At 32.5% G+C, this 17,069-nt stretch overlaps 1 protein-coding gene across 1 annotated transcript in view; it reads right to left on the minus strand.

Annotated features, from left to right (window-relative positions):
• The window catches only part of LOC123705174, a 62,631-nt gene that overhangs the window by 44,142 nt on the left and 1,420 nt on the right, over window positions 1-17,069 (minus strand). The window contains exons 2-4 of the mRNA XM_045653837.1: window positions 11,857-12,043; window positions 10,043-10,157; window positions 4,997-5,258 (exon numbers count right to left, since the gene is read on the minus strand). Coding sequence (XP_045509793.1) covers window positions 4,997-5,258; window positions 10,043-10,157; window positions 11,857-12,043 — 564 coding nt within the window. The remainder of the gene's footprint in view (window positions 1-4,996; window positions 5,259-10,042; window positions 10,158-11,856; window positions 12,044-17,069) is intronic.

Here is a 17,069-nt window from a genome sequence, read left to right on the forward strand (position 1 = left end):
AAGAAGTCTAATTGAATAAATAAATGTTTGAGTTTAATGAGAAATATAGACAAATAGTAATACGGATCTCAAGAAAATAAATTATTAATTAATTCAAATTATTTCTTTCTTTTTTTTACAATAGGTCTTAAAATAATTTGTGATTGGAACACTCCTAGTAAGCAATAAAATGCTTGAAAACAGAAATAAAACAATATGAATGAATACAATGCAAAACATAAAAGAAAGAAAGAATTGAATAAAATCTGTGTGTGTGTGTGGTTTCAACCATTCCGTTGATACTTTTTTACAGTTTTTATTGAGCAATTTAACTACATAAAAACACATAAACCCATGAGCACACACATAAAGACATTGAGATATGTAATAAGGATTCGCACATCGCGTAAAAGTGAATGAAATTTGGCGTTACAATTTAGTGTTCACAAATAAATTTAAATTTAACTTTCAATGATAGAACATACCCAATAATTAATTAATTTATTGTTTGTAAAATATGTGATATCTTTTGTGTTTAGACCGGACCCTTTCTGGGGGGTAACGTAAAAGTAGTATTATATTTTACCAGCGTGGGAAAGTGATGACGCTAGACGACCTATATGGCGCTGTCCTTTTTCCACACTGGAAAAATATTGCTTTAAAACATCATAGAACGCGGGCTGATGTCGAAAGAACTTGTGGAATTCCACCTCGTTTTCCGATCGAGCTTTGAGGATATATCGAGATATGATGGAATATCATAACAAAGGGAAGTATTAGAGTGTTTGGGTTATTAACCGACTTCAAAAAAAAGGAGGAGGTTATCAATTCGGCCGGTATATTTTTTTTTTTTTTTTTTTTTTTTATGTATGTACACCGATTACTCCGAGGTTTCTGAACCGATTTACGTGATTCTTTTTTTGTTCGATGCGGGATGGTGTCGAATTGGTCCCATAAAAATTTTATTCGGCTAGGCCTAGTAGTTTTTATTTTATGAGCATTTTTGTCTGTACTCGATGACTTAATTTCAATGTAGCAAGTAACTTTGATTCACTTCCCGGTAACCGATTGAGCTGAAATTTTGTATACGAATGTAAATTGGATAGCGATGAAACATTATCATGACATGGAGCTGATCTGATGATGGAATCGGAAGGTGGCCATAGGAACTCAGTAATATATTGACTCAACTTTATCGAGTTTGGGCTCGTTTGATTCGTGTTGAAAAATACACTAAAAAGTATTAAATAAAAATAACTGCGTTAAAAACAACCGACTTCAAAAACGGAAAAGTAAGAAATAAAAAAGATTTGATATTATTAATTACTACATATTATTTTTATGTGCTATTTATTAAATAGGTTTGAAGTCGGTGCCAAACACTAAGCACTTAGTATTAAGCCCATGCACCGACATCAAACCTTTTTAGTAAATAGCACATAAAAATAATATGTAGTAATTAATAATATCAAATCTTTTTTATTTCTTACTTTTCCGTTTTTGAAGTTGGTTGTTTTTAACGCAGTTATTTTTATAGATAGTACCTATGTTTGAAAATAGTTCGCAGTCTATACTTATGATATTAGCTGAGGTTTTTTGTTTTAACAGGCTAATCACAGGAACTCAAAAATTCCTTGACCGTTGCAATAACAGTAGGTACATACCAGTGATTATAATATACATATTATAAAATTAAGCAATATTTTTTGCAGTCATGGTCAGTCATTATTTTTTTAGTTTACAGAATAAAAAAAGAAGGTATTTGAACTTCCTAAGTTTCCAATTGCCCTCTTCGATGAAGGAAAAATCAACAATATCTCAAATTTTCGGAAACAGTTTTTGTTTATATGTCCAGACTAGTGACAGCATAGATATAGAAAGATATCATAATATGAAACACATATTTTTAATTTGTACTATATAGTATTTGGTATGTGTCATACTGTGATAGCACAAACAATATTGATTAGTAAACTATAATAAGAACCTTTATTACAATTGTATACATTTGTATGGAATTTAATTTACTCAGATAGACGCATTGTTTTAGTGAATCGACGTCACACGCGTTAGCTGGCAGTCGCTAATTCTGAAAATGCATTTATTTTTGGCATTTTCCTATGGAATGCGTAAATTGAACTGGAAAAATGGACACATTGAAAGTAAACCTTGTTAGCTCTTTATTATGAACGACAGTTGGTGGCGATTTTGTTGGTGAAAATATAATTCTGCATTGCTAACAAAATGGCCATTAGATATTCTAGTGCCTAATTCAGTTAATGTAGTTTTCCCATTAATGATAGGATCCGTTGACAACCCATTTATCAATCGTTAAAATATTAATCACCGAGTCTTGTTATTGTAATTCAATTTACTAGAAAATTGACTGTGGGTATTTCAATCACAGGTTCAGAATTATAATTTCCATAATACACGGGTACCACGAGAAGGAAGGTACCCGGTCCTTTGGGAGGCTTACGGTCCAACACGCAGAGGCCCTTTAGAGAATTTTAATGTGTTGTGGGAAACCAGCCGCAGCCTGCCCATGACTGCACTATAGAGATACAGCCCTGGGCAGTCCGCGGCCGATGCAGGACTATTGTAAAATATGGGAATTAAAAATCTGGGTTATGGAAAGAGGTATTCAATGGATCGGTAGGTTGGGTCTATGGGGACTATGGACGTCTGCCTTTTCAATATTAAAAATTGCAAGTGATGTCAGACGGTGTAGAGAGGTGCAGCACCGGTTTCACCATCTCGGGCCCGCAGGCCCGGAGCGGGTTTCCCCGCTATTATGCCATTAGACATTTCCACCCCCGAGCTCTTATAGCTCCACCCTGGACGGCCAACAAAGGCAAGCCAGAGGTGGGGGATCCTGAACCTCGTCATTGTTCACTCCGGAGTACAGGGGCCTCCCCCGGGAGCGCTCGGTTCCCGCGGGGTCGCCACTCCCCGACACCTCGCCGCAAGGTGCCCTGCGGCGTGAATGACTGCACGGCTGGGATATCTTTGTAGACATGCCAACCGGGGGCGATGGGGTCGTCACATCCCTACGCCTGAATTATAATTATTATTTAGGTCATCTTCACTTCAACATAATATCACGTCTATCCATATTTCTAATGTAAATAACTAACAAGTAAGGTTATAAAGGCCGTTTTAATTTTCATTAAAAAATATGAAACTAATTTCACAATTTTTGCCATACAAGTAGGTACTATTACGCACTTTTTAATATTAAAACATTTTACAGTGTGGCTTCATAATTGCTATTCTTCTAAATAGGAGCAAATTAAATCACGCCTTAATTGCTTCCTAGTAACGGATAAAAATAAAAGAGGCAGGAACGAGCGAAGCGACCTGTCTAGGTGCCACATTCTCTTTGGGTCGCCAACCGTTACTTTACTAAAATTAGCTTGTAATTTTATTCATGTATATTTTTATAAGTGCTCATGAACAACCTTTATTAATCTGGCACGGTTTATTATATACCTTATCGCAGGTCAACTTGGCTTATTGTTGCCGCGATATTGTATTGTTAGGTAGAAAATATCGCGACTTTTACATTAGGTAACCTTGCGGCATTCGTGAGCTTGTACAAAATATTCCTAAAATCCAGACTGAGTACATTGTCAATGAAATCGTAAAAACTTTGCAACATTGGTAAAATAAAGGATACGAAGATGAAGCTTCGAATTACACGCATGCAGACTATTTTTGAATTTAAATTATTACTCCTACATTTACTGCAGTTGCTCGGGATGTTCAAGAATTTAAAAGTTTCCAAAGCTACGCGCTTGGATAATTTTAGCGAAATCATAATTTTAAGTTTTACGTAAATATATCAGAGCTTGAACGATAACTATAGTTCACTGCTTCTCTCTTTCTATCTCCCTATAATCACAGGTATACAATTTTAATTGATTATATACGAAGATCACCCATGTGGTTACAGATAAAAAAAATCTTCGAAATTAATGACAAATGACTCTACGTGTGTTTACACAAATAATTATTTCAAGAACCCCAAGTATGCATAATTGCATACACTTTCACGGAAATAAAACTTCCAATGTATGTAATAAGAGTTCATTAGCGACGTAATTACTATAATACTGTCTGTTGTGTCGTTTTGAGAATCTTTACAAAATCTTAAGAACTGACGTCACGTCGAAGTTGGTTTATGTGGCGATCGCGTGTAGCACGCACAATCCGTCGCCTACATCCACAACATTTATCTACGCTTGTATATAATTAAAGATAGGCGCAATTATTTTATGTTTCGTGAAGACGAGCATCATTTTTGATAAGATAATATTTTGTGTTCTCACCTACAAAAGATATAGGTACACTATTTAATTAATTTTGGGTAGGATGGAGATCCAATGAGTGATGTTAGTTCTCTGTTATTCATATTATTGCAAGCATTGAAAATTATTACCTAATTGTATGGATGATAGTAGGGCATAATATTATGTGGATGAAACAAATGAATCCGACCTAACCCACGAGTCCAATCCCGGGAGTCGTGAATACTTTATGCAAAATTTCACCACCTAAAATTGTGAAACAGCTTGCCTTCTTCGGTATTTCCATCTACCTACGCATTTCTTACCACGGCTTATTACATTACAAATAATCAGTAACGCGATAACTGAAATGTACATATTTCAAACATTCCTGTATGACGACGAATAGCCAACATGAATTTCTATGATAAATAGTCAATACGTTGTACCTATTCCTTAACCTATTTTCCAGAGAAGTACAATAAGGTCACTATCAAGAGGTGAATTTACAGGTACAAACTTGGTAGACATGACTTGCCACCTAAGGCCACATCATCACTTCCATCAAGCGGAACTGTGATCATAGATCTGCGTATCTACGTTAAAAAACCTTCGTCCTTGATGACAGGCTTTTAACTGCGTGTAACTGTATTGTGCATCTACGAGACAAATTCATTGAAAATTAATTTAAAGAAGTATTTAACATTAGAGTATTAATTTCCACTTACCTCATTATTCTCCAGTATGAGATGGCGTCTCCTCAAGCTAGTATCTTGGTATCTTGTTGGCAGCACAGGATCTTCACCAGACACTGCTCGTTGGTAGGACAACCTGCGGCCCTTTGAGTCAGTTCTTTGGCCATACGATTCATTTTCCGGTATACAAGAGAAATCCTGATATGAGTGACAGCTCTGTATTTCTTTCGACTTTTCGTCTTGTATTATTCTTCTGAAGTAATTCGTGAGACCTTCACTTGCAACCCATGTCACTCTAAACAAAAATTAAATGCTTTTATAAATTATATTAGCTTATGTAAGTTAGAACCTTTATGTTATGTACATACTGTATTGTTAAATAGTGTGGTACAATAAATGGTTAATTAAATAAATAAATATAATTAAATTAGAACCACCATCTATGATCTACTTGCCCGAATAGAAAAGTTGATCGGTAAAAGAGCTTTTATATGCATCATTTCAACATTTTAATTATCAGTGATCAGTGAAGTAATCAGTGATCATTTTTTAATGAATTGAAATACTATTATATACGAGAAACATAAAAATGTAATTGTAATAATAAGTTACATCATACTTCCGTCCCTTTATATTACTCAGTCAAGTTCCATGGATAGGTAGTTGACAAATAACAGTTTGCGAAAGCGAAATAGTATGAATAAAGAGACCGCCCTATGCTCATTTCTTGCTCGGTTACTCGTTTAAACTAGGAATAAACCACATTAAACATTAAAGAGTATTATTGCTTCGCGCTTCGCTTAAGATAGGAACGCTGTAGATTGACTCTACATCCACTTTATATCTCAGTTTCTACTCAACCGCTTCTAATTTAATAAAGCGGGAAACACTTCGCCTTCAATTATCCGGGCTTTATTTTAAGTAATAAAAATTAGTTCGCAAAGCAACCTATTTACGGTTGAAATGGGTGTTATATATACGTAATTGTAACTCTTGTAGTAGTGCAAGCCATGTAGCAAGGAATTAAACTATTTCATAATTAAAATACATCTTGCAATATTTTTAGACGATGCATAAAAAATAGATATATTTTTTTAAGAGAATTTTTATTATGTCTGTATTTATGAAGGAAGACGGAATGGCGAACTATATGACAAAAGATCATATGTTTTTCTTTTAACGTGTTCAATGCTATTCAAAGGTATGACGCCTTTAATTTCCATAATCTATTTTCCATAATAATTTTACCGGAATATTAATTATGTTATTGATTCATAATGTGTTGTTTCTTACAGAGCAGACGTCAACAAACACTGGCGCTTGGAATTGTATAAATTAACGCGAGGTATTTCAACGCGAGGCAAGATTTTAGGATGTGAAGTGTGGGGGGCCGTTCGCGTGACTCGCGCTCCTCGCGCTCCTCGCGTCGTTTGTTTTTCGTAACGTGCGCTATGCCACAGTGTAAAATATATCAAAAGTAAATTGTGATCAATTTTTATTTGTAAGCAATGTAAAAGTGTTTGTGTCAGATTGTAAATATAAAAGTAAATAAAGTAAGCATTTACAACTTTATAAACTGAGATATAAAGTAGGTACTAGGAATTTATTAATTAGCACAACATAATTATGGAAGTACTTGGTGTAACTAATAAATATTACTTGCTGCTACCAGTAGAAGCTTAGAGTATATTAGAATAGTATAGAGCGCGTGTATTGCACAAATTGCTTAGTGCGCATCGAAGGCAGATGAGCTATAGATACTATATAAATGTGTGTGTGACAAATAGGGATGGGTAGGTATCAATTGCGTGTTGAGCTATCGATAAGTTATGTAAATAAATATGTAACATAAGAAAATATATTGTTCAATATGTTATTAAAGGAGAAATGTATGAAGAAAGTATAAATATATGTAATTTTAAATAATAATGTAAAGTCTTCTATTAATTATAAGTAGTTTAAAAAAAATGTATAATTGAAATATCTGAAAAAAACGTGTGGACTTCTTAACTATTAAAATTAAGAAAATAAAAGATCGGGTTTAGTACTATTTTTAATAATAAATCAAATAATAATAGTATTTAATGTTAAATAAAAATAAGAATTAATTAATAATTTAAAATGAAATAATAAACAATATAAATATATATCAATTCTATACCTACCAAAACCTTCAAAAATCAATTTAGCGGTTAAAATATAATATCGTAACATTACATACTTTACATTTACACTATAATACATTCGCATTCATAATATTAGAAAGTGTATGATACAAAACACAACACAAAATTATTTTTAATATATTTTTAAAAGAGTTTTAATATTAAAGTCAAATATTAATATGTTAAAATATAGTTTTTCTTGTAAACTATCGAGTACAGCGTTGGTCAAGTCACATCACTACGATCACGTGGCGGCAGTAAGATGTGCGAAGGGTGCGCGAGCGAGCCTGCGCGTGTCCGCCTCCCACTTCCCCTTGTATTTATTATCTAATATCTATTTATTTAATCAGGCATAGTATGGTGCTGAAACGAGACATAGAAGGAGCGTAAATAAACAGAATGGAAGCAACCTTATAACTCAATAAATAAAGTATATTTTTAAATGTAGTTCCGTTTATAGTAAAAGCCGCTTTGCGTGTTTTATTGTTTCGTCTTTCACATTCGTTACAAAAATTGTGATCGAGTAACGTCTACTGCACTCTTCCTAGTTTATAATGTCAACTAAAAAAAATGAGACACGAAAAAAATCTCAATCGTCACCTAGGAACGTATAACGTAGAACCTATAATCCCATATAATAATTACCATTCCGTATTCACGGTTTCTGTATTCGAGGCATATATTTTATGGAACATAATATATACCCCGCCAATAAGGAACTTTTACTGTAGTGATTAATAATTATTATAAGTCAATAATCATTATTATTTGACTATTATCAATTATTTTTTAACTACGAGTAATAATCATTATTGTTTTTTTCCTTAAAATAAACAACTGTAATTAATAATAATACCCCAAAATTATGCAAATAATACACCAATTACGTAATAATAATCCATACTAATATTATAAATGCGAACGTAACTCTGTCTGTCTGTCTGTTACTCAATCACGCCTAAACTACTGAACCAATTTGCATGAAATTTGGTATAGAGATATTTTGATACCCGAAAAAGGGCATAGGCTACCTTTTATTGCGAAATATGTACCACGGGCGAAGCCGGGGCGGACCACTAGTATTATATATATAAAACAAATTATTATAAACTAAACTCTTATTTCACAGTAACGCAGCTTTTATCGTTTTGAAATAAAAGCATACGAGGTGAAACTTTATGACCAACTGATATTTTTATTCTGTGTCATCAAGTAACTACGTTTTTATCATATTACTCAATTTACATACCGTTTCTTATAGTTTACTCTTTTTTTTGATACTGACACTGCTTTCTTCCGAATTTTGTTTGTTTTGTTACCCATTTTCAATAATTTATCGTTACTCAAAACGTAAAATCGAGCGGAGATAATTTGACACAGGTCCTACGTTAGCAAGCGCCTGATCAGGACTGGCGGGGTAGCGGGCAGCGCGGTTTGTAAAGAAAACGCTGGGCAACGTTAAGTTCTGAGATATAATATGTATTTAATAATTACAGGGCTTCAGTAGAAAACCAAAATTTAGCACGTTTTCTGCAGTACATCAAAATACATATCCTTATATAAAAATTATTTCCAAAATCAGAAATTTCATTAATAAATAATTCGTTTTCGATCTTTATTTTAGCCTATTTTTATGATTTTATATGATCGACCAAAATACACGTGGTTGTGTAACAAATTAGCACAGTTTTTAGGAAATATCTTGAAGTGTATTGATTATTTTTTCTAGAAGCGTCATATAATTGCAAATACATGAAAAATTTGATCTTGCAAACCAATTTTACTCCGCTTCGCTGAAAGGACTCCCCTTAAACAAAATAACGTGTTCAGTTAACCACAAAATGTATTTCATCATTAAAATTATTCAGTGTCCCATACACTAATTAATATAGTTCTTTCAATTATTGTATGATCATTTTATTTTCTATAGATAATGTTCAATTTAATTGAGTGAAATTTTAATGAAACCAAGTTTCAGGAAATTCACTTTTGCATGAAATTTGGTATGGAGATATTTTGATACCCGAGAAAGGACATAGGCTACCTTTTATTGCGAAATATGTACCACGGGCGAAGCCGGGGTGGACCACTACTAATTTTAATAAATGTAAAAAGCGTCGGGGAAACAATGTGGACACACACATACACAATGAGCTTTCTTTGGTCAGCGAATTGCATATGGTGTGTCCCTACACACAGTATCAGCTATCAGGTATTCAGGTTTGCAGATATTTCTAGGAATACAAAACAGAGGCACAGAGGTAATGTAAAGGTGACCGACAGTAGATGCCTGCGTTTCGTGTCAAAACGGACATTAAAAAGCATTTATTTTGTATATAACATGCTAAACACAAATATATGTTTGTGGTAATTTCAGTGCAAAATCAAATTACAGCACTGAAAGCCATCAATTTTGTGTTCGTATCTATTTTGAAACAATGAATATTAGTCGTATCGATTATATGAGGCAGATTGGCTAATTTGGATTAAAATTAACCGAATAGCTAATTATTTTGCAAGCATCATAGAAACGATCAGATCATTAGCAAAATATGCTGGAATACGGATAATTTGTGGTCTACCTACGGAATACAATTTTTTTTTGCAATTATGTTACGAAAATATACGTCGGTGAGGTTATAATTAATAATTAATTATAACCTATATCTTTAGTATAAACTGTTTTTCTGTAATTAAACTCCTCCATAATAATAGTTCCAACTCATTTTTTTTATAATTTTCCTTTGAGCATTTGTTAGCCGAGAGCACGATAGGAAAAGCTTTTTTTTCTACATTTTTATTTTTTAGTCCATTTTAATATAGAAAAACAACGATTGCTGGGCTAACTGATAAGCTAGAAACTTTAAAATAATTTAATGCAAATTAAAAATTATATATCATTTCTTATACAAACCTGTTTGATCTTGAAGCTTTCCGTCGAAGGCGACTATTAGATGAATCTAATCCAGAACTCATTGAAATCGCTCTAGACTTCAGCATAGCTTCCTGTAAGTACGCTTCATTTAAACCTGAAACCCGAAATATATAGACATTAGAAAAATAAAACAAATTATTATTATTAGTACACAATACATTTTTGCTGATTTTTGTAATTTCAGGTTAAATTAAGATACACAAAATTAAATTCTATTTCGCAGCAAATCAAAGTTTTTAAAGTTAACGAAAACCTGTTTGAAACAGTAAGAGATAAAAGGTTGATTTCTGTAACTAAGTCAGCCCACAAAAAGGTCAGATGCGATTTTATGTTTAGCAAGTCTATATTGGTTACGCAAAGTTATTATACGTATAATTAAAAGCACCGTTTTATGTTTATTGGTCAAATTATCAACGTTAACAGGGTCATCATCAAATGGTTAGTTTTTTACGTGAAGTCACGGTCGTTGAAAACTGGATTTCAGGGACGGGCGACGCCGCGGTTATGGCTAGGTTTAAATATCGTGTATAAAAAAATAATTTGTACTTAAAATAAACCAATACCAATGTAATATTTTTTGCATTAATAATAATTAATCAGCACTATCATAATCAAAAGTTCAGCTTTGATTTTTAGCTCAATATGATTTTTATTAAAGCAGTGATATTTATTTCCAGTCCGCATTTTAACTTATAAAAGTCCTTTGACCCAGAAAACAAAGGAATTTTTTTTGCCTTTTACATTGTCCATTCAATATAAGCGCAGAATATGTCATAAAATAAAGGAGACTCGTTCGATTGGAATTACACCGATGCAACATAATTTATTCATACAGAAATGAACGAAGAAAAAGTTTATAAAAGTAGTTAATAGACTTTAATAGCGAATAAACGAGTTTGTAAAAATGGAATACAGAATAAAACCTTCGCAGTTAAAGAGCTAGTAATCACTCACGGAAGGCTCTGTCATTACTTTAAAGAGTGGTAACCATGTGGTAACGGATTGAAAAGTAACAAAAAGTGGAATTACCATTTAACTATCTCTAAGTTTCATTTAAATAAAAAATGTCCGTTTAGTGGGAACTGAAACAGTATGTGAGATTATTGAAATAAAAGGGATAGAAGTTAGGGAATGTTATTTACTTTTATGCAATCTTAGTGGTTATGTTGAAGTTAGAGTGGTAGAAGGGTAGATGCTAGGAATTAACTTTGCAACTGGAAAATAGGGTTCAAGAAAAACGGACTGAACGTCGTCATAAATAAAAGTAGTTGAGGCGCTTATTACCATTTAGAGATATAATGTCAAGGGCAAGTATAATAACACTGAGGAATTTAATTTCATTGTCTTCTTGGAATATTCATACATATCCCTCGCCTGTCACTTGTCTTTTAAATCACCGTAATCCGAGGGAAAGGGGCCTGTTATAAATGTTACTGATAAAAGGTCATTCTATAGAAATTTCTAATGATTAAGATATAAGTTACTCGATCCAGATACCTACGAAAATTCAAGTAAACAATTCCATGCGAAGTGATGTGTACACATAATCTCTTTAGATAACATTATTAGAGCCAACATCCAGTAATTGAATTTATTGAACAATCTGTAGGTACATTACACCGCTACCTAATAGCATCTATTGGATTCTAATCGCCGGCCGTATACAGCGATCGACGATGTGGGAACTACCACTGAATGATATAAGATAATATTCATTTGCTATTTCATTTCAAATGTTCACCGCAATCCACTTTCGTAAAACACACACTATTTAAAAGCGAATAAGTACTCACTATGAACGCTGTTCGAAGAAAAGTCGCCCAGAGATTCACTGGTGAAGGCGGGCTGGCTGCCAGAAAGGCTCGGTTCTGATGGCTGATCCATGAGGCGGGAATTTTGACAAATCGATAAACTCGACGCACTCCTCGTTATTGTGGAAGAAGATTGTAGACTCGCTGTACTACTGCTCGGTCGCATTTCCTTTAATCGCACAAAATATTGCTATTTGATATACTAAAATATTGTTAATAAAATATAGTAATAGCGCGTATTAATTACGGCCGATGTGAAACAACAATCAGTTCATGTTCAACTAAACTGCAATTTTGAAAATCACCCGACAGGTAAAGAATCAATTGTTCAATTATTGTTTGCAAGTTTACATTTTTGATTAATAAATTCTGAAATCTCGAAGAGTACGAAAAAAAAAATTTCTAGTCATTAATTTTTAACAAAAAATTAAATTCGTCCTTGAATTGTCAAAACTAAACCAAATTTCTACGGCACCACAGGAAGGCTTTCAAATAAAAAAAGACGGGTTGCACTCCGGGAGTGCCGGCAGAAGTGAAAACTTGATTATTAACGTTCAGCATGTTTGATATTTTGGAATGGTATCCGTCTTATACGCATGTAATATAAGGGCTAAAAAAAAAAAAAAACACCCGTCACGCTTTTTCGATCAGGCCACGTGTCCTGACGCGAGTTTAAGATTTTATACCCAACGCCGCTAAAGTTTTCACTTCAAAAAAAAAATATCTTAATTGGCATACTTATTAGGTTATTTTGTACTCTTTACTTTAATAATTTTACGAAAGGTTTCATTATCTGTGATGCAATCACACAATGATATCCCGCTATCAAGTACATAATATTATATTTTCATGATATTATTCTATACAAACAAATTCGCATATTATAATGTATATGTAGAGCAAAGTAGAGAAAAGGTGTCAAATCCTAAGTAGGTATATAAAATTTATAAATATCTTTATATATAGACGATCTAGAAGGTAGATTCTAGCCAGCAGTAACCAACTATAAACAGAATTTACACGAAATAAAAAAAAGGCGGCACGGAGTTTTCGGAATTCCTTGTATCGACGTATATTTTCGTAACACAAATCGTCTTTATTATGCTACATAGATTTAATAAGATGAACACATTTCTATTTAACTATCTGAGTAATAAAAACGGGGCATTAATATTATTATTGAATGATACTTTAAAAAAATTAAGAAAGAAACAAAACGATTATTTCATTCACGAATTTTATCCCTACGCTGAAATAAACGGCATATAATTCGACAGATCAACTAACATATTTACAAAATATTAGAACTTTCTTTAGTAAATTAGTTAAGTTTATAAGAGTTTCAGTAGAGATGGACATCATAATATTTTATTTACTTGTGGCTGCCCCGGCTTCGCCCGTGGTACATGTTAACATATATAAACATATTGATTATAATTGTCAAAACTGTTATAATTGAAAAGATAAATTTATTATGTAATATATTGAGGTTTACATAAGTTCTTACACTTATGCAGAAAGGTGTACCTTATATTAAAAGACGTCATTCATAATCGATAAGTAACACACGGCATGATGCTATGGTGCCCAAGTTTTAAAACTTAATGTCTACTAAGTACAGCTCAAGAAAGTTGTACGACACTTCGAAAAGCAGTTGAATTTAAAATCAGTAACAGGAACTACACTACTTTTAAAACAAAGTTATTATGTTATAAGATGTTTATATATTATGTTATAAGATAATAATAAATAATAATAAATATTATAGGCCATTATTACACAAATCGACCTAGTCCCACAGTAAGCTCAATTAAGGCTTGTGTTGTGGGTACTAGGCGACGATAAATACATATAATATTTAATAAATACATATATAGATAATAACACCCAGACCCAAGAACAAATAATTGAGTTCATCACACAAATATTTGCCCTGACCGGGGATCGAACCCGGGACCGTCGGCTCAGTAGGCAGTTACTTTACCACTGCGCCAACCGCGTCGTCAAAGATGTTTCTTAAAGAAAAATAAAGCGCAAAAAAGCATTACAATTAACAGATTGTTTTTATTTGTAGCGATGTTTTTCGTATCTGTATTTCTATTTGTAAATTTTTTTATTTAATCATATTACAAAAAAAATGTAAAGGGCCATAGAAACACATGTAAAAAGAATGAAGTGGCAGGAGTACTAACTCTTTAAAAAGATTTTTAACTGCGGGCATTTTCGAATATAGTGATTTCTGTTGTAGTGAATGTGTTTATTCATAAAAAAAATTAAATAAATATAGGACTATACAGTTTTCTAATCCTATTAGGTACATGATAAGAATTTGTTATGTTGATTAGGCTAGATTACAAATTTCTTTGAAATTCGTCGATTCCATTTATAACGTTGAATAGCGTGCTGCAAAGACAAGACCTGTGAAGGTTTATCGGCATAGGTAACAGCAATGCATAATGACCACTGCCGACGTTCATTTGCTCCGCTATTGTGTTTTGGTTAGAATTTCGTTTGAATGAAGCGGAATAGAACTAAGAGTACCTACTGATTACCTATATGTAGAGGTATACATATGTATAATGGCCGACCTTTTATCAAATTGTTTTTTAAAAATGTTGTAAAAACATACGATAAGAGGTAGAGCAGAAAATATATCTAATTTGAACATGTTTTTCTAAAGATCAGTGATATGTAAGTAAACGACACGCTGAAAATAGTTTTCCCCGCCTGTGTTAAATCGTATCCATAATTACTTTGTTGAGTAACGCGTCAATATTGTTTTGGTCATGATGAATTATTTTCATGTTTTGAAATATTTACTTAGACTATATGCTTGTATTTTATAAACAACTAGCTGTGCCGCGCGGTTTCACCCGCGTGGCTTCGCTCCTGTTGATCTTAGCGTGATGATACTATAGCCCAGGCTTTCTCGATAAATGGGCTATCTAACACCGAAAGAATTTTTCAAATCGGACCAGTAGTTCCTGAGATTAGCGCGTTCAAACAAACAAACAAACATACAAAGGAACAAATTCTTCAGCTTTATAATATTAGTATAGATTATGATAAATTCCTCTACTTTTCTCATGAACACCTATTTTTAAGATTTTCTTACTTCTATTCTACGCTATTTTGGTAAAAATAATTTCTTAGTAAAAATAAATTGTTAGTGGAATAAATTTATTTTTAGATATATTTTCAGATATTAAGGGTAATTTGTTGGTATTTAGTATAATATAAAAATACGTAATTGGCTACTTATCAATAAGCTTCGAAAGTACTGGAGTATTGTTTAGTCTCTGAACATCTTAGTATGTACTAAAAATATAACGATCCCCAGTGTATTGGAGTATTTCGTATCAAACTACAGGTACATCATTAAACATGTTAACAAATAACAACCCATCATTTCATCTGTAAAACGAAAATAAAAACGAGGATGGGTATTAAACGATAAAAATACGTAATTGGACGTTTTTTAAAGGAGATTAACATTCATTCTTCAGATCGCTCGTTGTTGTATGCTGTAGATTCTCGTTGCTTTTTTGGGTTATTACCCTAAATATTTTCTTTATTTATATCTTGAGGCAATATAAGTCCATTCTTTCTCATTGTACTCGTGACAAGGAGTTAAACTGAGAGAAAATAGACGACTGTATATTTAAGTAAGTTCAATTGAAGGTAACTCAAACTCACCCTCAAACATTTATTTATTCAATTAGACTTCTTCTAGAAGCACTTTTGAAACGTCATTAGGTACATATTTTTAACATTTACCACCGATTCGGAAAGCAGTATCTACGGAGAAGAACCGGCAAGAAACTACATAGTTGCTCTTTTTAATCTATTAGGTATTTCTATGGAGTTCCATTTCTAGTCACTGCACACCGTATATTGATAGATCTTGATTTAGATACTCGGATAATACTTCAAAAGGCACGGTCCGCAACGGCAAAGGGTTTATCAATAACTTGCTAAAATATTGGTGATTTATATTAAACCCTCTGTGTAATAAACGACCCATATTTTACTAGTTACTAGCTGCTCACTCCAGCTGCACCCGGATAAATATATCATTTGTAAGCTTTCCAAATTTAAAGTTATTATATTAATCCAAGCAGAGGTTTGGTTTCTGCTTAGATTAGGATAATTACTATAGCAAATTTATAAATTTAACAAACCCAAAACCATTAATATACGTTCAGTCGTTCTTGATTTATAACTGGTCAAATAAACACAACTTTCTTTTATATAATTAAGGTATACTACCTATGAGGCCTGTGTCTCTGCAGTGGAGACATATGATGTGGTAAGTTAAAGTAAATTATCGCACGTCTGGTAAAAATATTACCTCAACCAATGATTTATATTTAAATTGAACCCTTGTTTTATTAACCTTGAAACCTAGAACAATCATATGAAATTGTTTAGTTATGATTAATATCTACTTAGTAAACTGCGACACGAGTATGCATTCTTGATAAAATTATTTACTAAAATGCTATAGAATTATAGATATATAATATATGATAATTATTGCTATATTTTGATGTAAACCGCACCAATGTGTTTAGTTTTAACATAGAGTTGCAGCATAATTATTGTGACTCATAAAATACATGAATATTAAACAAGTACTGAGTTACCGCGACCTTATCGATAACAAGACAATGTTCAATAATTATCAACTATACAAATAACGTATACCTACGTAATAAAACCTATTTTATTTCAATTAACGGAAAACCAATTGCGCATGATTGTTTAATTGGCCTTGGTGTGACGAACATTAATTTTAAAAGGAGTACAAATTGTGAAATAAAATGATACAGCTATCAATAATGAATGCCTGTTTTCTTGAAAAATTATCTCAAATATAAAATTTATAGTGGGTTGGTAAATTTAATATATATATAATATGCGATGTTATGTTAAGATATGATATACTATTTTTATCTAAAATTGTTAAGTGTTATTTTCGGGTGATATCTATTTTCTTGTAAATTCCCTTATATGACACCGCCGTCTAAATACCTCTGTCGTACAAAATATCTATATTTGGTAATATGAAGTACTCATTAGAAATAAACCTACAGGCAAATACTACAGTAGACCTTGTTACAATTATTATGATTGGTAAGAAATGGGTACGTGTATCATGATTATTCCTTAAAATTTATAAAAAAAAATAAGTA

Source organism: Colias croceus, chromosome Z (genome assembly GCF_905220415.1).
Source record: "Colias croceus chromosome Z, ilColCroc2.1".
Classification (NCBI taxonomy): domain Eukaryota; kingdom Metazoa; phylum Arthropoda; class Insecta; order Lepidoptera; family Pieridae; genus Colias; species Colias croceus.